Raw genomic sequence first — 22,471 nt, 5'->3', positions numbered from 1 at the left:
AGAAAGAGAAAGATAAAGTCAAGGAGGTATTTTTAAAGTTTGTTCATGGAATATAAGGTAGATGACTGAAACAAAACTCTTATTGCTCATCTCTTACTACCTTTGTAGCATAATGGTGGCTTTTCTCGTGTGTCAAATTATCATGGCAAGTTCAGGAATACAACAAAATAATTTTACAACGTGATAGGACATTTATGGGTATAGAAAATATGTTGGGAATTTAAGAGTCTCCCAAAAAATAGCTTCATATTTTAAGGATCTAAATTAAAAGTACTCATGCGATGTAGGCAACATAAAAAAATAAATAATTTTAAATTGTTATATTTAAAGCCAAAAAAAACACAAATTATACAATAAATTGTACAAATAAAAAAACAAATTGAACAAATATATTCAGTGGCAATGAATCAGTTTCCAATTTAAACATGCCATTCTAAAATAATTAAGTAAAATAATTAAAATTACTTAAAACTGTGTTTAACCATATCACACAAAAAGGACTTTAGTAGTATGGTTAAATTAACTCATTTCAGTAACAAGAAAACTTAAAATGACAAATATCAAAGTATTATTACCTACCTTGCACTTACAATATTTCCTGCATTCAGCTCAACCATTTCTTCAAATCCGATAGCAAATATGTCCACAGGTCTGCCTCCCCTATCTGAAATTAAATTATAAGAAAATAAATACTCTTCAACGAGTGAAACTCCCTAACACTGGGGAAATAAAAAAGATGCCAAGCGAAAGAGACTAAATTTGGGGAGGGTGCCAACAACTAGTTGGAACATGAAAGTTCTGATGAAAGAAAGAACATAAATAGATTATAATAATGACTTGGATGAAAATATCACTGAGCTGATTAATAGATTTGCAGATGACACAAGAATTGCTGGAGTTGTGGTATAAAGGAAAATTATCAAAGAAGACAGCAGGATAAAAATCAGTTGGAAGTATTGCTGGAAAAATGGCAGATGGAATTTAACCCACAGAGTGGCAGATGCCTGGAATATACTACCAGGGAAATCAGTGATAGAAATATTTAAGAGACATTTAGACAGACACACAGTCAGAAGATTACAGCAAAGAAACAGGTCTTTTGGCCCATCTAGTCTATGCCAAAGTATGAATCAACCTATTCACATCGATCGGCACCCGTTTCATAGCCCTCCATATCCCTCCTACTTATCTACCTATCCAAATTTCTCATGTTGAAATCAACCCGTATCAACCACTTTCACTGCAGCTCATTTCACAGTCTCACCAACCACTGAGTGGAGAGGTTTCTCCTCCTTAAACATTTTACCTTTCACTGTTAATCCATGGCCTTTACTTCTAGTCTCACCCAATCTCAGTAGAAAAAGCCTGCTTGCATTTACCTAATCTATACCCCTCATTATTTTGTATACCTCTATCAAATCTCTCCTCATTCTTCTATGTTCTAGGAAATAAAATCCTAACCTATTCAATCTTTCCCTATAACTCAGGTCCACAAGTCTTGGCAACATCCTTCTAAATTTTCTCTGTACTCTTTCAACCTTATTTACATCTTTAGGTTATATCTATAGGGCCCTATAGGTTGGTGACCAAAACTGCATACAATACTTACCAATGTCTTATCCAACTTTAAATATAACATCAGAATTCCTGTACTCAGTACTTTGATTAACGAAGGCCAATGTGCCAATATATATTTTAACCAGTGACGACACTTTCAAGGAATTATGGATCTGTATTTCCAGATCCCTCTGTACTACCACACTCCTCACTGGCCTATCGGTCACCATGCAAGTCCTACCCTGGTTTGTGCTCCCAAACACTTCCCACTTGTCTGTGTTAAATTCCATCTGCTATTTTTCAGCCTATTTCACCAGCTGTCCCAGATCTCACTGTAAGCTTTGATAGACTTTGATAGTCTTCTTTGCTCTCCACTATACCCACAATTCAGTGTCATCACAAATTTGCTGATCCAGTTTACCACATTATCATCCGGATCATTAACAAAGATGACAAACAACAGACCAAGCACCAATCCCTGCAGCACACAACTATACAGGCCTCCAGTCAGAGAAACAACCACCTACTACCACTCTCTGGCTTCCCCCACGAAGGCCATGTCTAATCCAATTTACTACCTCATCCTGAATGCCAAGCGACTGAACCTTCTTAACAAACCTCCCATGCGGGACTTTGTCAAAGGCCTTGCTATGGTCCATATAGACAACATCCACTATCTTGTCCTCGTCAACTTTCTTGGTCATTTCTTCGAAAAACTCTATAAGATGGGTTAGACATGATCTACCACGCACAAAGCCATATTGACTATCTGCAATCAGTCCCTATCCAAATACTATATATTCACTCCCTTAGATAAGCAGGCAGAAAATGAAGGGATATGTGCAGGAATTGTGGTTGTGCAATTACATTCACAATGTGATTACGTTCAAAACACAGATGACTAAATTTCTGCATATTATAAGTTAAAGGATGCTGAAATAGGAGATTGATCATAATCCAGCCTTTTAGAACACAGCACAGGAGCAGGTCCTTTGACTCACATGTCTGTGCTGGCCATAATAGTAATTTAAACTAATCCCATAAACCTGCACATGATCTATATCCTTTCACCCCTATTTCATGTGTCTGCCTACTATCTCCGAAACGTTGCTACTGTATTTGCTTCCCCCACTTCCCTGGTAGTGAGTACCTGCAATATATTTGTTCTTTCAGATCCATAATCTGATCTCCCAATCCACTGATTGTCCTGCCACAGCTACACTAGATGCAATTCACTGCAACCAATTAATCTATCAACCAGCATATTTTTTGGAAGTGGGAGGAAAGTTGAGCACCCACTGGACTTGCAAATTATCACAGAAGTGAAGGGCAAATTCCATATAGACCGCACTGAAGATCACATCAAACCTGGGATGTTGAAACTGTGAGACAGGAGTATTTCCTACAGCAGCAGTCCCCAACCACCGGGCCGCAGAGCATGCACTACTGGGCCGCGAGGAAACGATATGATTTGGCGATAGGAGTCAGCTGCACCTTTCCTCATTCCCTGTCACACCCACTGTTGAGCCATTACGCATGCGAGGTCATTACGCGCGCGTCATCCATGTCAGCGCGGGAAGAAGATCAACTCCTCAAGCTTGCAAATGACAGCGGGCTGAAAAGTATGTTTGACATAACATCTCTGTCGGCTTTCTGGATCAAACTCAAGGCTCAATATCCTGAGATAGCCACGGAAGCACCAAAAACGTTGCTTCCATTTCCAACATATCTCTACGATGAAGGTAACAAAAACTAAATTGCGGAATAGACTGGACACAAGGAACCCCCTTCGAGTATCGCTGTCTCCCATCACCCCTCGATGGGACCGTATTGTTGCAGGGAAACAAGCCCAGGGCTCCCACTGATTCAGCGATATTTGTGTGTTGCAATGATTTTATATGTTCATACAGGGAAAATATGCACTGTGTGTTTAATATCCAAACGTTACTTAAAATGTTATGATGCTATTGATTTATAAGTGGCTTTTATAACCATATAACAATTACGTCTAGATATAACAATCTAGTCTGTGCCGAACTCTTACTCTCACCTCATCCCACCGACCTGCACTCAGCCCATAACCCTCCATTCCTTTCCTGTCCATATACCTATCCAATTTAACTTCAAATGATAATATCGAACCTGCTTCTGCCACTTCCACTGGAAGTTCGTTCAACACTTACTTCAAGCTCTCCTGATTGTTGACTTATCGCTATATTCATGCGAGGAATATATGCGCTGTGTGTTTAATATTAAATTCGTTAGATAATCCCTTTTAGAAACGAAATTGAGTGTATTAGCCACTTATCACCGATATTCTGGTCGTGATTAACACCCCCCCACCAAAACAGAATCGCCAAAAACAATTTGTAGAAAAATAATCGGCACGTGCACGCATGTGCAAGTCACACATGCGCACTTGGTGTCTGCGCAAGGTTTCATGGTTATTGTAGTCTTTCTCTGGGTAAACAATGTATTTGACTGCTACTCTTGTCCGTTGGCAACCATCCCCCCCCCCCACCCCCCAGTCCGCAAGAATATTGTCAAAATGAAACCAGTCCACAGTGCAAAAAAGGTTGGGGACTCCTGTCCTACTGCATCACTGAGCCAGCTGCACACAACCGCATTAGTGCATTAGTGGACCTTGTCTTCAGAAAGAATGTTATTGCATTGGAAGCAACTCAGAGAAGGTTTATTAAGCTAATACTTGGGCTGGGTAGGTTAAATTACAAGGGAAGGTTGGACAGGTTAGTCTTGCATATGCTGGACTTCTGAAGAGTGAAAGGGGACTTGACTAAAATACACAAGATCCTGAGGAGTTTTGACAGGGTGAATGTTGAGAAGGTGTTTCCTCTTCTGGAAAATCTAGAATAAGAGATCACTGCTTTAAGAGTAAGGAGTCACCAACTTAAGACAGAGATGGCGGTAAAATGGCAGCATGCTAGGTCTCAGGATCCAACAAAATGTGCAAGTGTTTGTCTTACACATTTTTCTTGTGATCACAAGACCTGATGGACACTGGTGATACAAAGTACTACATGTCTGGTTCACTGGCGAGACCAATGGTAGAGGAGCTGCACTGACTCAATTGTTATGCAGACCAGGCTCTCTTGCCTCGCCTGTTACAGCCATCCAGGGGAAGAGGTGCTGGAGGCAGCTTGGGAGTGGAGAGAGGCATTGCAGGAGCACTAGAATCCCCGTCTGAGGACCAGGCCCTGATGCTGTGGCATCACCTGTTACAGCAACCAAAGGGAGGAGGCACCAGGGGCAGTGTGGTGACAAAAGAGGCAGGCGGGAATGCTGGAATCTGTACTATGTTGGAGGCTGGCCCTATAGGCCAGCTTGTCCATCAGTGCCGTTCTCTAGTGCTTGTTCCCTTCAGTGGTGGAAGAAGCTGTGTGCTTGTTTTCCAGGGCAACATCCCATGCACCATCAATCTTCAGTCAATGTCATTCATGAACTTGTACTAATCTTATTTTGTGACTGTATATGCTATCGTAACTATATGAGTTGTGTAAACACGAGGAATTCTGCAGATGCTGCGTTCACCAGCAACTTTGATGTGTGTTGCTTGTTATATGAGTTGTGTGCTTGTATGACTGTCTTTTGTTTAGCTGTATAGATGTGTATAGTTGAATGACAATTAATCTGGAAGTTGAAATTCACACAGGATGATTGCAGAAAACAATGTGTTGAAATATCAGGAAGTAATTCCAAAGAAACTTTGGAAACTGAGAACACAGACAGTAATACTGGGATGAATTTAACAGAAATTGAGTTATAAGCATGAGGAAGTCTGCAGATGCTGGAAATCCAAAGCAACACACACAGCATGCTGGAGGAACTCAGTAGGTTAGGCATCATCTATGGAAATAAAGAAACAGTCGACATATCAGGCCAAGACCCTTCTTCAGACCTGGAAGAAAAGGGGAAGATGCCAGAAGAAAAAGGTGGAGGGGTGGGGAAGCTAGCTGGAAGGTGATAGGTGAAGCCAAGTGGGTGCGCAAGGTCAAGGGCTGGAGAAGAAAGAAACTGATAGGAGAAGAGAGTGAACCATAGGAGAAAAGAAAGGAGGAGGGGACCTGGGGGAAGTAATAAATAGGCAAGAAGAAGTAAAAGGTCAGAGTGGGGATAGAGGAAGGGGGGAGGGGAAAATGCATTTACCTCAAGGAAAAAAAAACAACATTCCAGTTGGAGGCTACCAAGACAGATTATCAAGACAGACCTAGACAACTCCTGAGGGTGGCCTCATCCTAGCACAAGAGGGGGCCACGGACCAACATGTCGGAATAGGAATTATGGGAATTGGAATTAAAATATCTGACGACCAGTTAAGTCCCGGTTGAGGCAGATGTTGTGGAAGTGCTCGAGAAAGTGGTCCCTAAATTTACCACTGTTCTCACCTCTGTAGAGGATGGTGTATTGGGTGCACCGGACACAATAGATGACCCCAGCAGAGTTGCAGGTAAAGTGTTGCCTCACCTGGATGGACTGTTTTGGGCCCTGAATGGAGGTGAGGGAGGAGGTGTATGGGCAGTTGTGGCACCTAGGCCACTTGCAGAGATAAGTCCGTGGAGGGAGATTAGTGGGGGAGGGATAAATGGAATAAAGGTGTCGTGGAGGGAGCAATCCCCATGGAAAGCAAAGGGTGGGGGGGGGGGAGGTAAAGATATGCTTAGTGGCAAGATCTCTTTGGAGATGGCAGACGTTGCAGAGGATAATGTGTTGAATGCAGAGGCCGATGGGTGCTAGGTACAGACAATAGGGATGCTATCACTACTGAGGCAGCGGGAAGATGTGGTGAATGTGGATGTATGGGAAATGGAGGAGATATAGGTGAGAATGGTATCAAGTTGTATAACTAAAAAGGCAGTTAAGTACCAAAGGAGGCGACAGAGATAGAGGCAAGCAAGGCCTGTTTCTGGGATTTGGGTCATTCGGGCAAGTTACACCTATTGCCAATTCATTACCACCTTATCAAGGGCACCAGTGATAATAATAAGAAACCATACAGTGGCAGAAGTGTTACACCTGCCCATTCAGCTCTCCCCTCACCTCCATTCAAGCCCCAAACAGGTCTTTCCAGATGAGACAACACTTCTCATGTGAATCTGTTGGGGTCGTCTACTGTATTTAGTGCTTCTGATGTGGCCTCCTCTACACTAGTGAGACCCGATGTAGATTGGGAGACCACTTTGTCGTGCACCTGTACTGCATCCGTAAAAAGCAGGATTTCCTGGTGGCCAACCATTTTAATTCCTATCCCCATACTCATTCTGATATGTCTGTCAATGGCCTCCTCTTCTGCCATGATGAAGCCACTCTCAGTTTGGAGGAGCAATACCCCATACTCCGTCTCGGTAGTCTGCAAACTGATGGCACAAACATTGATTTCTCCAACTTCCTGTAATTTCCCCCCTCCCCCTTCCCTCTTCTTCAATTCCCCATTCTAGCCCCTTGTCTCTTCCCCTTTCCTTTCCAGTCCTGATGAGGGTCTCAGCCTGAAACGTTGACTGTTTATTCATTTCTATAGAGGCTACCTGACCTGCTGAGTTCCTCCAGCATTTTGCATGTGTTGTTCTAGATTTCCAGCATCTGCAGGAACTCTTGTGTTTAAGAAACCATACTATTTGATTCCTTCCAATAATTCTATATCACAGCATTAAAATTATAAAAAAAAAATGTAGACTGTAAAATACAGTTGAAGTTACCAAATGATCATACTAAATGCAAGATTTTACCTTGGAATTCTTGAGCATTTGCTTTTTTTGGCGCATCCAACAGCCAGTCATTCAGAGTTTGATTCTTGAAAGCAATACTGCGAAATTGCTTTCCACCATTCACATTCCAGGTTCCAACACTGACTCTGATACGTTTTGGTTTTGTATATTTATGATAGTTTTCACACATACCATGCAAGACTTGGGGTGAAGCTGTAAAGTTAGAAAAGAATGTTCTTTTAGAAACATGTAATCGTAAGTATTTGTCCAGTTTCCAAATCCTGAGCTAGGACTATAGTATTATCTACTTTAAGATTAAAATGAATTTAAAATGGATTCTGACTTTTACAGTTCACTCTTTTGCCTTCACACAAGTTTGGATCTTAATCGGACAAGAGGGGCAAAGACTAGAGAGCACCATACATTAAACATGCAAATTCAATGTCTTAATTTTGTCACAGTTTGAGGATAAAGGGGAAGCCTTTTAGGACCGAGATTAGGAAAAACTTCTTCACACAGAGAGTGGTGAATCTGTGGAATTCTGCCACAGGAAACAGTTGAGGCCAGTTCATTGGCTATATTTAAGAGGGAGTTAGATATGTCCCTTGTAGCTAAAGGGATCAGGGGGTATGGAGGGAAGGCTGGTACAGGGTTCTGAGTTGGATGATCAGCCATGATCATACTGAATGGCATTGCAGGCTCAAAAGGCTGAATGGCCTACTCCTGCACCTATTTTTCTATGTTTCTATGTTTTCTAATCATGACTCAATTGCAATTTTGACCCAAGGTCTGTCAATAAAGTTTGAATTGCATGAAGTGCATGGAAGTCCTGGATCACTGGGTTTCCATTTACTCTCTAACCTCATTATCCTTCCTTACTTTCCTTGAGTAAGTATCTGGCTGCCCCATTATTGCTTGGAAGTATAAGTCTTTGACGCACCCAGGTTTCTAAATTCTATCATTTGATGATGGTATCAAATAACTATGATTTTAGTTGTTCAATAATACAAACAAATCACAGCAGTCCATATGACCAGTCTAAACAGCTTGTACAGTAATTTCAATCCCAAATTTTTAAAAACAATTTAGCTCTGTAAAACAACCAGTCATATAGTTCAAACGATTTCACTGAAAATTGAATATGAACATTTTAAAATTCTACCCATATTCTATCCAGACCAATTTCAGATATTGTAAGGGCATTTAGCTTACTAAGTGCATTTGGCTTTCTACAAATAACTGAGTCTGAATCTGAACTTACTTTCAGAATTTTAGATGCAACAGAGCTATATGAATGCTTTCTTATCTGTATCATTGGATTAACTTTGTGAGGCATATAACTAATTGAAGGCCTCATAAAAACAAGTTATTTCAGACTCTGAAGTTACCAATAATGTGAATGCAAATTCATCTGCTGTGTGCATCAGAATTATTTTTAGGAAGATTTTGCCTACAGTTTTTTTTGTTATTGCATGGTAGCTCCAATTGAGTGAACTTATAACTTCCACTGTTAGTTCACTGCCCTCAATCTAGTGAATCAGGGATAGATGTGTATTTTAATTAAACTTCTGCAAAAATAACAGTGATTTTCATATTTCCCCAGATAAACTGCAAACCATATTTGCAAATTCAATCGTTTTCACCTTCCTCACAGTATACTTATTAGTGTTCCCATTCTCTAATTGAAAGTGTCAATTCTCTGCTCCTCAACTAACAACTTGTCCTTCTCTTCCAATTGTTATTAGCCTTCTTCTGCTTCCCCCTCAACCCACCCTTTCACTTTTGCCTTTTATGTACTATACTCCTCTCCCATACTTCACAAATCTTGTGAGAAGTAATGGGGACTCCAAGGAATATTTGCATGTAACTCTTGGATACTCTGCACTTGGCCAGTGCTTCTGATCATAGGAAATGATTCTGGTATTATATTCAGGGTGTTAAAAAAGGAAGGTTCTACACACATGCCGGACACATCCTGAACTTCTGCTACCATGGGAAAATGATAAATCAGAATGCACGCTTCTGCACACACCCCCCCCCCATGCACCCCTCATCCAATATCTTAAGTAAATTTAAACATTCACTGAGCAATTAAATGTATTTTTGTGAATAAGTATCAAATTAATGCCTTCAGTACAATTTTCTAAGAGACAATTTTTTTGTATTTGTGCATCTTATAAAAGAAGTTCACATTTTTTTGCAATATCAATTAATGGTAGTATTTGAGTCATGTAATCTAGAGCAAGAATATTTATTTAAAAAGATCAGAAATGTCCACTGTTACACAGTAAGCAAAGGGTATCTTAGAACAATACAGAATGACAACTACTTGGGTTACTTTTGCAAATAATGCAATTAGTAAAAGTCAGCATTTTTTTTAAGAAAAGTGGCATCTGATTTTGCTGTTGTTATTTCAGAAGGATTTAGGCAAAGCACTATACCTGATTGAAGTGTCAATTCTGGAACTGCAGCCACAGCAAAAGGAGAAGAAGAAAAAAGCATTAAACGCACTTTATGCACATCAAGCTCTTCCATAAATAAAAAGAAACCTCAACATGCAGACGTTATACATTTGAACACATGGTACAACTTAAGCCTTCACACATTCATTGTTGTATAATCACATTAACTAATTGTACTTAAGTAGATTATACAGTTGATTTTAGATGTATAACAAAGGATCTTTATTTTACTGATCTTCTACAGAATGTTAGAATGAAAAGAAAATTGTTTTAGCATGCCCTTCAAATGCCAATTATGATCTTGTGTTCAATGTGGTTATCAACAGAATCTAAAATTAGGGAGACATTATTGCTGAGAAAATGATTTTTCACAGATGTTAGAAGCACCAAGGACACAATTTGATTCCGATATCATGACAGGAAAAGGCAACAGAAAGGGAACACAAAAATACTTAGATACTATTAAGACGGTTAAAAAGTACAATCAAATGTTAACTGTTTCTTTTTCCACAGATGTTGTCTCACATCCTGTCTCCAGAATTTTGTTTTCCGCTAAAACTATCAAAAAGCATACCATCCATTCAAGTTTCCACCAGACACAAACTAAATCTGAATTAGGTTAAGTCTCTGATGGAGTGAAATCCTCATATTTTCAGTCTAAAACCACTAGTGAATTTTACTTTCTAATTTTTTCCCACCAAAATTTTCCTACACATCTGGAAGACATTGACTCTTTGCACAGACACACAGACACCTGCAAATGCTAAACCTCCTGTAGCTCACCCAAGCGACTGTTATTTGTCATGCAGCTCACTGTACATTCAACAATCAGTAACTTATTACCAAGCACAATATCCATGATCCGGATGTTTGCACAACCATCAGAAATTCCCTCAAATCCTAAGCGACTTACTGAATGGAAATGTATTATTTTTTTTTAAAAAACAGGAATCTAACTGAATAGGAATTCTCTCTAAATGTAGGAAGTACTGACCATTATAAGCTGGACCTAGAGATAATATGAAGTAATACAAGATGGGCTCATAGTTATTCATAAACATGCCAACAACCATAAAGCTGTTGAGCTTTCCCACTGCAAATTTTAACAGCTTTTTTTAACCCCCAGTTTGAACCAATCCTTTTATATGTGTTAGACAAACAAAACATAAAAAGTAAACACAAAATCCACAAAAGTAGAAAAGCTTTTTTTAAAAAAATCCAAGGATGGTATTAGCAATTTCATGTCTAGAAAACAAATCATGAACAACCATTGTTCTGCCTACTTTACACAATGTACAAGCAAAACAACAGAACATGTGATTAGATGGTGCCCTATCATGTCCTTGAAATATCCCAAAATGCTTTATAGGTCAGGATTTTTGTTTTGAAATATAATCAAACTGCTAGGTAGGTAAGCAATGGCTAATTTTGCACACATGCTGCCCCCACTAATGAGAAATTAATGAATGGTATTGTGGGATCTATTAAATCCACTTGAACAGGCACACGGTACCTTGAATTAATAGCTCGTGGCATTAACAACACTTCCAGTGCCACAGCCTCATTCAGCATTGCATGAAGTGTCACCCAGCATTAAGTATTTAAATCCACACTGGGGCTTGATCAGACAACCCTGAGTTAGAGATGAAATTGTTACGAATTCAGTCAAGATTACACTGAATTACAAATGGAACCTTGTAAAGTAACTAAAATGTTTTAAAAATAAAATTTTATTATTGGTTATTAAATGGAACTTCCTAGAATCCCTTTTAAAACTAAAACAATGTGGCTAGCTTACATGATCCAAATCTTCAGTGAGGAAATTTCAAGTTTTTAAGGATTTAACAGGAATTTTCTGGTTAAAAACCCAAGACTAAATTGCTTTATTCTAGGAAATCTAGTTCTGCAATTTAACGATATATTTATCCATAAATCATCTGCAGACAAAGTTCAAATGTACATTCAGTGGAGAAGGTATCTCCTAACCCTGATTCTCTCGGCCATCTGCCCATGAACCATACCATCTTCTGTTAAGAGGCTAAAAGTCCACACTGATTCAAGGCAGGGGGGACAGTAGTATAGACTTAACAACAAAAGCACAGCCACATGCAGAAGATCTGCCCCATTAAAGAAATATTTAAATTTTAATGTTCAATGGAAACAGTAAAACAGGAAAGAAAAAAAAAATGTATTACTGCTACTAAATGTTCATTTGTAAAGGGATATTTCACAAAGCACCTGACCAGTATTTCTCCAGTATTATTTCTAGGGCCCACCCTGTGTCACCAAAGTGAAAGGGCAAGGAGGAGCTGTTCTGACAATAAAGATTTTTCCGGGATTGGCTTTACCTCCTGTTTTTGGAGTGACTACACTAACCACCACCCAAACCATACAGAATTAGATTTTCTTTCTGCTATATTGCCTTTCTGCTATTGTAGTTTTGGTTTTCATTTACAGGTCTCAGTTTCTCTCCTACACCCCTCCCAATCTCTTCCCAAGCTCCCTAATCATTAACCCCATTTCCCATAACAATCCTACACCAACCCCGACAATACTTGTCCACTGTCATCCTTTTCCTTCCTTACAAAATCCTCACCTCTTGGCACTCTCCATCACAATAAGAGTTTGCAGAAGCAAGTCCTACAAAATGTGCATACAAGGCTGGGACCTGCCAGCTCTATTGAACATACCACCAGAGATATCATGGACTAGGGATATTGGCTTTATACAGCCTTGATCAAAAACAACTCCCCTTGCAGTGCTATTTTAACACATAGAAACTTGCACTGAAGAATTTCTAGACCAAAAACCAGTAAAAAGATATTTAACAAAGCTTAATATGTGCAAATACTAATCTATGTTAGAGTACAATTCAAGGCTATTCTCAGAAAAAAGGATCATATCTATGAAAGGAACCAAAATGGATATATGTACTTAATCTCTTTAAACTGGCAATGGGAGTCCAAAAATCTGGGTGGTCCATCTGGCCTGGAATGCGGCCATATCAAAATACATGTCTTATCTCACTGCTCAAGGTGACAATGCCTTGTAGAACCACGCCTGCTGCCCTAGTAACTTGACTCTCAAGAAAACAGAAAGGTTGCTACATAAGCAAGGAATCCCTTTACTTTGCCTGGTGTCCAAGAGTGATAGAATGCAATGCAAAAAACTATATTAACCAGTTGACAACCTCTTCTAAGGCAATGCCCCACAATCATAGATGACTTGCTTCCATTCTGTTTCAATGGGTTCTAAAGTACTAAAGAGGCCAATGTGGGAATCAGTCTTCTACACAGATGGAGCAGAAAGTATCTAATGACACAGTAAATAGATAGCTAGTTTGTGAGATGGCAACCTCCTTCTGCCATTGCTAAACACCATTTCATCAGGATAACTGACTGACTTTTCTACGACTGTGATCAAATCCATCTTATTTATTTTGCTTCCTTGCCAAATCCCCAGTGACATTAGAATGATAGCTAAAAGTATATATGTAGATGGGTATCAAGCACTGTTTACAATGGCCCAAAGAGAATACGTGAACAGATGTAGTCTCAGGATTATGGGTCGATTCAGTATTCAGATAGCAGTGATTTTTTGAAATTATCTTTACCTTGTCTAAAATATCTAATTTCCTTGAATATAATCAAGGCTGACACTGCCAGATTTCTGGTCTCCAAGAAAATCAGTGAATAAGGGTTCATATCAGAAACTGCTTTGATCAAGGGTTAGCCATGATCTTACTGAAAGCAGCCACAATGAATCACATGACCCAGTCCCAGTCATACTTGTACAATATAGGGTTTGCAGAGGTACAAGCCAAACTCCACACAACAGGACTGGGCAAGTTTGGAGAAACTGCCAGGTTTACAATCCAGATACTTCCAAGTGTCATTCACAGGAATCACATTTATTCTTGCTGTGCAATACCAAATACTGATACTTCAAGTCACAAAAATATTATAATTCTTGATGCCTCACTGGACCCTTGCTGCTTTCTCAGTATTTTCCTCTCTGCTCCACTCACTGTCTTTCTGCTATTCCATTTTTCTTTGGCAATTACCTCAACTTAGCTTTGGCTCTTTTTCACAGCACCTAGCCTTCATCTGATTGGTAAGGAGAAAGTCTTTTTTCTAGAGTGAGCCTATGGATGTCGCTCCACAAGTTGCAGATTAAATTCTGTTTTGTGTATTGAAGTGAAATAATTTCTAATAACAAAGAAGAATCAAAGCACTTTCAAGTATAGATTTAAAGTTTACTACCAGTTTGCATTACATGCCATAAATGAATTCAAAATAACTTGAATATCATTGCATGCATTTATAAAGTAAACCTTACCATGTAAAGAACCAGTCGTTAGGAGAGCTCGAGCTTTATCTGCCAAGTCACTGTTCAGCGTATTACCAAGTAACAAGATGTCAATAGCTTCCTGCTTGGAGCTATCGAAGAAATTATTCTGAATGGTTCTTGTCACTGAGCGAGCTCCATCCTTAAACTTTCCACCCTAGAAGAAAAAGATATAACATTACTATGAATAATTAAATGTTATTTAACTTACTAAACCAACCATTGATTTTAGCTGAATATACTCTGTACTTTAATGTGCTACATTACATGAAGTATCCTGATGTGAAAATGTGCTTTGCAAATACATGTTGTTAGGCAAATTTTCCATTAACTTAAGGGTCACACACAGAGACACAGGCCCTTCAGTTTAATTAGTCCACACAATTCACTGCATCCTCCTTGCTAGTCTCAATTGCCTATGTTGGGCCCATAAATATCCAAGCCTTTCCCCTCCATCTGCCTATCCAAATGCCTCTTATATGTTGCAGTTATACCTGCCTCAACTACTTCCTCTGACAACTCATTCCCGGTACTCACTACCATCCCGTGTAACAAAAAAATGTTAACTCTCAGGTCTCTTTTTACCCTCCTTATCTTGTATCTGTGCCCTCTAGTTTTGGACTGCGCAACCCTGGAGAAAAGACCATCTATCCATCTCACCTATGCCCCTCATGATGTTATAAACCTCTGTAAGGTCAACTCTCATTTTCTCTACTTTGCAAGGAATAAAGATCCAATGTGGCCAACACACACTCCCTGGTCCAGGCAGCATCCTTGTAAATCTCTTTTGCACCCACTCCAGCTCGACACTGTCTTTCCTATAAAAAGCTGACCAAAACTGTAACATCATACTTCAAATGCAGTCTAACCAATAACTTATATATCAGCACCTGGAGTATTGTGTACACTTTTGGTCAGCCTTTTATAAGAAAGACAAGCTGGAAAGGATGCAGAAGACTGAAATATAATATCCCGACTCCTAAATTTGATGTCTTGATCGACAAAGACCAGCATGCCAAATGCCATCTGCACCATGCTGCCTACTTGAATAGCCACTTCCAGCGAATTAGAACACTTATACTCTCAGGCCACCCTGTTCCACACTTGTCAATGATCTCCATTCACTGTATAGCTCCTACCCTGGTTTGACTGCCCAAAATGCATCACATTACACTTAGATCAGTTGAAAGCTATTTGCCATTCCTCATCCCATCTCCCTACCTGATCAAGATTTCTTTTAATTCAGTATCATCAACAAACCTGCTAATTGTGCCATGTACATTCACATCCAAATTATTTACATAAATGATACAAAACAGAGGTTCCAACAATGACCTCTCCCAGGCACAGACCACCAGTCAGAGAATTGACCTTCAACTATCACACTCTGCTTCCTATCTTTGAGCCAATTCCGAATCCACCTCACTAACACCTCTTGAATCCCACGCAACCTGGTTCTAACATTTAACTGTCATTCATTCTTTGGAGCACTCCTCTGTTTTCGTGGAGGGTTGTGAAGAAAAAGAATTTCAGGATGTATACTGTATACATTTCTCTGACATTAAATGTACCTTTGAAACCTAATTTTCCAGATCAGCAGGATCTTGACAAAGGCCTTGCTAAAGTCCATAACTTCCCATCCACTGCCCTGACTTCTTTTATCTCCTTAGTTACCTCTTCAAAAAACTCCAAAATAATTGTCAGACATGACCTCACACTCACAAAACCATGACCATTGTTCCTGGAATTGTATTACTGTCACATATTGAGATATAGTGAAAATATTGTCTTGTATACAATTAATACCGAGCATATCATTAAATGGTGCATTGGGGTATTAAAAGCTAAAACAACAAAATAATGCAGAATAAAGAATAACAGCTACGGAGAAAGTGTGGTGCAGGTAGACAACAAGATGTAAGAACATAACAAGGTAGATTCTGATCAGGCTATGACTATCCAAATGATGGTAGATCTGATATCTTTATGATTCTGATATACTTAACTCACCATTAGGCCAACACCCAGAGAAAGCAATAATCAAGGAAGGAAAAATAGATCAATTACTGAATAATCTACACTGATAAATCATTATGTATAGTACATTTAAACATAGTCATAAAATATTAAGGAAGTACCGCTCACTGAAAATGAAAGCAAAGTTCAAGGTTCTGCTTAAAGTGAAACAATGTGAAGTTCTTAATGCTGTAGTGGTTTTCTGCCAAGTATGTGTGTGAAAAGGTTAATTAGCAGGAGCATTCTTATCCACAACAACTTTTGAATTTGAAATTGTTACACAAGTTTTCTGTAAAGTCAATACAAACATTTGTCTGAATTTTAACATCTTATCATGGCATAGAATTGGACTCATAAAATTAAAAAAAACATAACTTAATGGCACTTTCCCAAATACCAACAGAAGAAATACTTAAATAAGAGCCCTTCACACTTGCGAAGTATGGCAAAGTATATCCTCAAAAGTTAGTAATGTAGTAAACATATGAAAATGCATCAGAAACACAGGAGTAGAGATTGACAGATGAGATACTTTTCAAAGGTCCACTGAATTTCATATGCCTAACAGGCATACAATGGTTTAAAACTAGGAGGGGAGAAATAAAGGTACATTGCACAGGAATACCAACATGACACATTGAAAAATAGAAAATCTAGGAGGGGAAACAATAGTTGCAGAAATTTCACTATCAGAGAAAGAGACATCCCTTGAGGAGCTACAGCTGAGAGTCCTGTACAATGTGCTGCAAACTAGCAAAGGAGGGAAAGATTTGGTATGAGTGAACCAAAAAAATGGTTCATGACAAAGCAAATACCAGGATCATAAACAGAGATTCTGCAGATGCTGGAAATCCACAGTAACACACACAAAATGCTGCAGAAACTCAGCAGGTCAGGCAGCATCTATGGAAAGGAAATGTCGACCGTTTATTCTTTTCCATACATGCTGTTTGACCTGCCTGACATTCAACATTTTGTGTGTGTGTGTTACAAATATCAGGAAATTTGAAAGTTCTGAACTAAAGAACAATCATCTTTGAAGCACTTCCACAAACTCAATTGTCATGAAGTAAACATTATAAATACCTGCTGGCTTTGGAATACAAGCAGGGTCTCATCCAAAGCACTTTGGAGGAGAAGGGGGACCAGCCAGATGTCTTGGTACATATTGATACTAATGACATGGGAAGGAAAAGCAAAGAGGTCCTGAAGAGAGAATTTAGAAAGCCAGGCAGAAAGCTGAGAAGCAGGACCTCCAGGGTAATAATTTCTGGATTGCTACCTGTGCCACATGCCAGTGAGGGTAGAAACAGGATGATTTGGCAGAAAACTAAGTGGCTGAGAAGCTGGTACAGGGGTTAGGGCTTTAGGTTCTTGGATCATTGGGGTCTCTTTTGGGGGAGGTATAAACTGTACACACGGTTCGGGTTGCACCTGAACCCGAGAGGGACCAATATTCTAGTGCGCCAGTTTGTTGGAGCTAATGGGGAGGGTTTAAACTAATATGGCAGGGAGATGGGAAGCAGAGTGAAGAGACTAGGGGTAAGACAGATGGTAAAATAACAAAGATAGCGTGCAGTCAGACTGTCAGGAAGAGCAGGCAGATGATAGGACATAATTGCAGCCAGCAGGGTGAATATCAGTGGATTAGGGATGCAGAATCAGAAAGATAACAAATACAATATTCAATGCACAGAGTATAAGAAATAAGGTGGATGAACTTGTAACACAATTACAGATTGTCAGGTATGATGTTGTGGCCATCACTGAACTGTGGCTGAAGGATGGTTGTAGTTGGGAGCTGAACATCCAAGGTTACACATTGTATCGGAGGGGTAGGAAGGTAGGCAGAGGGGGTGGCATGGCTCTGCTGGTAAAGAATGGCATCAAATCAGTAGAAAGATGTGACATAGGATCGGAAGATGTTGAACCTTTGTGGGTTGAGTTAAGAAACTACAAAGGTAAAGGGATCCTGATGGCAGTTATATACAGACCTCCAAACAGTAATTGGGATGTGGACTGCAGAATGCAAATGGAAAATAGAAAAGGTGTGTCCGCAGGACAATGTTATGATAGTCATGGGAGAATTTAACATGTAGGTAGACTGGAAAAATCAGGTTGGTAATGGATGTCAAGAGACTGAGTTTGTTGAATGCCTATGAGATGGCTTTTCAGAGCAGCTTGTCATTGAGCCGACTAGGGGATCAGCTAAACTGGATTGGGAGTTATGTAATGAACCAGAGGTGATTATGAGGCTTAAGTTGAAGGAACATTTAGGAGGTAGTGATCACAATATGATTGAGTTCAACTTGAAATTTGATAGGGAGAAAGTAAAGTCTGATGTAGCAGTATTTCAGTGGAGTAAAGGAAATTATAGTGGTATAAGAGAGGAGATGGCCAAAGTAAATTTGAAGGAGATGCTGACAGGGATGACAGCAGAGCAGCAATGGCTTGAGTCTCAGGGAAAAATGAGAAAACTGCAGGATAGATGTATTCCAAAAACAAAGAAATATTCAAATGGCAAAATAGTACAACCGTGACTGATGAGGGAAGTCAAGACTAACATAAAAGCAGAGAGGGCATACAACAAAGCAAAGCTTTTAAAAACCTACAGAGGATTGCAAAGCTTTTAAAAACCTACAGAAAGCAGTAAAAGAATCGTGAAGGTGGAAAAGATGAAACATGAAAGGAAGCTAGCAAACAATGTCAAGGTGGATAAAGCTTTTTCAAGTATATGAAAAGTAAAAGAGATGAAAGTGGATATAGGACTGCCAGAAAATGAGGCTGGAGAAATAATAACAGGGAACAAGGAGATGGCATATGAAGTAAATGAGTACTTTACATCAGTTTTCACTGTGGAAGACACCAGCAGTGTGCCATTTCAAGAGGCCTAGAAATGTGATGCTGAGGCTTTATAAGGCACAGGTGGGGCCTCACCTTGAGTATTGTGAACAGTTTTGGGCTCTTTATCTAAGAAGAGATGTGCTGATTCAGAGGAGGTTCACAATGAAAGAGTTATCGTAGGAGGAATGTTTGACGGCCCTGGGCATGTATTCACTGGAATTTAGAAGGATACGGAGGAGTTTCATTGAAGCCTTTCAAATGTTGAAAGACCAAAGACAAAGTAGGTGTGGAAAGGATGTTTCCCATGGTGGGAGAGTCTACGACAAGAGGGCACAGCCTCAGGATAGAGGGGTGTCCATTTAAAACAGAGATGTGGAGAAAGTTCTTTAGCCAGAGAGTGGGCGAATTTGTGGAATTTGTTACCACAGGCAGCTGTGGAGGCCAGGTCATTGGATGTACTTAAGGTGGAGATTGATGTTCTTGACTGGCCATGGTATCAAAGGTTACAAGGAAAAGGGTGAGAAATTGGGCTGAGGAAAGGAAAAAAGATTCAGCCATGATTGAATGGCAGAGCAGACTCGATGGGCCAAATGGCCTAATTCTGCTCCTAGATCTTATAGGATCAAGACTGGATTTGCAAATTAACTGGCATCACAGTGAATGCAAATAAAGTAGATGGCAGAAATAAATAAAGCCGATCAAGACAGAAGCTGGTAGATATTGGTTCAAGTCTATGTTTTACACACTTAGTTCCTCTCAAGAGGTGAAGCACAGGAAACTCAAAATATTCCTTAAGGTAGAGAAATAGATTCATCATTATTTCATATACATGTTGAGCACTCCTTTTCTGAAAATCCAAAATTTTTTAAAATGCTGACATGATGCCACAAACAGAACTCGCACAAAATGCTGGGAAGATTCCCAAGGGATGCATGGGTCTCTGCACACCACAGGTAGTTCTGAGAAGTGATCTCACATACCCTGAGTGAGGCCCTGTTTTGCGCCAGTTGTTTTCAGCAATCATTATAGCCAGATCTTCATACATTACTGAAAGTGGTTACCATGTGTTTTGCACTTATTCTCTGCTCTGTGCTATGAAGATATTGTTGGAAATGTTAAAAAGGTCTGCAGTTACTCCTATGTGTAATAGTGAAAAGAAAAATGAGGAAGAATTTATGTTTATGTATAACACAGAAAGTCAAGATGCTGGGAAAACTTCACAAGGGTAAGCGTGAAGCATCTGACAGAGGAATATGATGTTGGAACAACCACCATCTACGACCTGAAGAAACAGAAGGACAAACAGTTAATGTTCTATGCTGAAAGTAATGAATGGAATTTAAAGAATAATAGAAAAACACTGCAGAAAGCGAAAAATTAAGATCTCATTATGTATTGAAAGAATGGATTCATCAGCATCAGAGTGAACATATGCCACCTAACAGTATGCTGATCATCAAACAAGCAAAGATCTATCAGGATGAACTGAAAATTGAAGGTAATTGTGAATATTCAGTAGGCTGCCTGTGGAAGTTTAAAGCAAGGCATTAAATTTTTAAAGATTTGTGGTGATAAAGCACCTGCTGATCACGAAATAGCAGAGATTAATTAAATTCAATTTTGTTTTTTATTTTACATAAAGCTGCTGTGCAGCTCTTGTTACCCTGCACACATTATATTTTCATTATGTTAATGGTGTGTAATAATTTTTACCGTTAAGTACATATGTCTGATGAACAATTGTAAGATAAAGACTGCTTACCGGTAATTCAGAATCCGGAATGATGGCAATGTCAAAGAGTCACTGACTGCCCACCTGGGCAGACGAGGTAGTGATAGCTTACCTTTCTAATGGTTCAATATATATATTATTGTTACATGCACAAGATTATTAAAAATATTACCTTCAGGGTATAAGTTGTATATGTAATGTAAATGGATTTTGTGTTTAGACTTGGTTCCCATCCCCAAGCAATCTCCTTATATAGATTCAAACATTCCAAAATCTGAAAAAAATCTGAAATCCGAAATACATCCAGCCTGAGGCATTTCAAATAGGGTGTGCTCAACCTGTACTAAAAGTCTTTATAAGCTCTAAGACTTTGAAGCTTTTATATTGTATTGGTTTACTATTGTCATATGCAACAAAATACAACACAAAGCATTTGTTTCACATGCCATCCAGACAGATCATGCCACACATGATTACAACAAAAGAAAAAACAAAATGCAGAATATAGTGTTGCAGTTACAGGGGAAGTGCAGTGCAGGAAGACAAATATGTGCAAGGGCCATTATAAGTTAGATTGGGAGATCAAGAGTTCATCTGTAAAGCCTGGCTCAATAAACTAGATAATATGCTAAATAAGTGCATGAGAAAGCAGGTGTAGCCCTAACTTTCTTTGAGAAGACTACTCAAACATTCCGGAAAACCAGGAATAATCTGCCAACTCATCAATTTTCTCATATAATCCTCATATTATTTGATTACTGCTCAAAATGTATATACAGTATAACGTATAAATATATATGTGGTATTAACAGGCCTCTGGAATATAGAATTCCAAAAAGTTACAACCCTTGAGACCATCTACTCTACCCTCAAATTATACCCTTTAATCTCAGGATTCAATCTGGTGAATCCATGACACACTGTCTTTAAGGCAAGACCATCCTTTATTTCATACAGAAGCCAAATCATCATCACTATTAATGCAGTCTCACGTAAACCTTCCGCAAATACAATAATGAGCCAATGCTCTTGAACCCCATCTTTCACATTAAAATTCACCCTCCTAATTTCTGACTGTGTAGTAATTGCTTGATTTGTAAATGTTCAATTTATGACTTTTTGCTAAAATGACATGGCTTGAGGTATTTTTTCCAATTTATATAATCATTTTTATTCCACTGAATAGCATATCACACTGTGCACAAAGGCTCTTAATACATTTCACTTGGCATTCCTGATTTATGGAATTTTGCTTAGCAAAACAGTTTTTCCAGAATGCATCCCCTTCATAAACTGAAGATCTTTTTATTTATATTCCTCCACCATAGTGAATTACTTCAGCTTTCTAAATTGTGCTCCCACTCTTTTACAGGATTATGTGCGCACACATGCATACACAATCTTGTTTACTCACTAATAGGGTACGATGCGATTCAAATGTCACAGAAAAGGAACACTAAGTATGAAAAAAACTACACATTCCAGATAGACGAACATCATGTTTAAATATGGATAAATGCTAGTCAAAGGAAATAAACTAAGAATTCTATACAAAACCTTTCCCTCTACTGGTGAAACTTTACTCCGAGAAAAGGTCTGAACCAGCCTTTGATCAATTCTTCTAATATCCCGATCATAAACAATTTCCATTTTGCCTAATTACAATTCTGTTAAGTAGATAGAATACGTGTCTACGTTAAAAATGTGGTGAAGTAAAAGGTAAAATACCAAATGTGTCTGATGTCAAGTTATATGTAAAGCAATTTTTACTTTAAACAGAGAAAACTGTAGTT

The 22,471-nt window shown here is 39.0% G+C and overlaps 1 protein-coding gene across 7 annotated transcripts in view; it reads right to left on the bottom strand.

Annotated features, from left to right (window-relative positions):
• The window catches only part of synj1 (synaptojanin 1), a 119,051-nt gene that overhangs the window by 59,540 nt on the left and 37,040 nt on the right, over nt 1-22,471 (bottom strand). For 6 of the 7 annotated variants that reach the window (XM_072260082.1, XM_072260080.1, XM_072260078.1 and 3 more), the window contains exons 12-15: nt 14,078-14,243; nt 9,719-9,742; nt 7,299-7,490; nt 580-664 (exon numbers count right to left, since the gene is read on the bottom strand). In XM_072260082.1, coding sequence (XP_072116183.1) covers nt 580-664; nt 7,299-7,490; nt 9,719-9,742; nt 14,078-14,243 — 467 coding nt within the window. The remainder of the gene's footprint in view (nt 1-579; nt 665-7,298; nt 7,491-9,718; nt 9,743-14,077; nt 14,244-22,471) is intronic. The other variant, XM_072260083.1, reaches the window with a different exon arrangement.

The sequence above is a fragment of the Mobula birostris genome, chromosome 6 (genome assembly GCF_030028105.1).
Source record: "Mobula birostris isolate sMobBir1 chromosome 6, sMobBir1.hap1, whole genome shotgun sequence".
NCBI lineage: Eukaryota > Metazoa > Chordata > Chondrichthyes > Myliobatiformes > Myliobatidae > Mobula > Mobula birostris.
The sequence above is the reverse complement of the archived record's forward strand: the minus strand, read 5'-3'. Positions and strand labels throughout refer to the sequence as shown.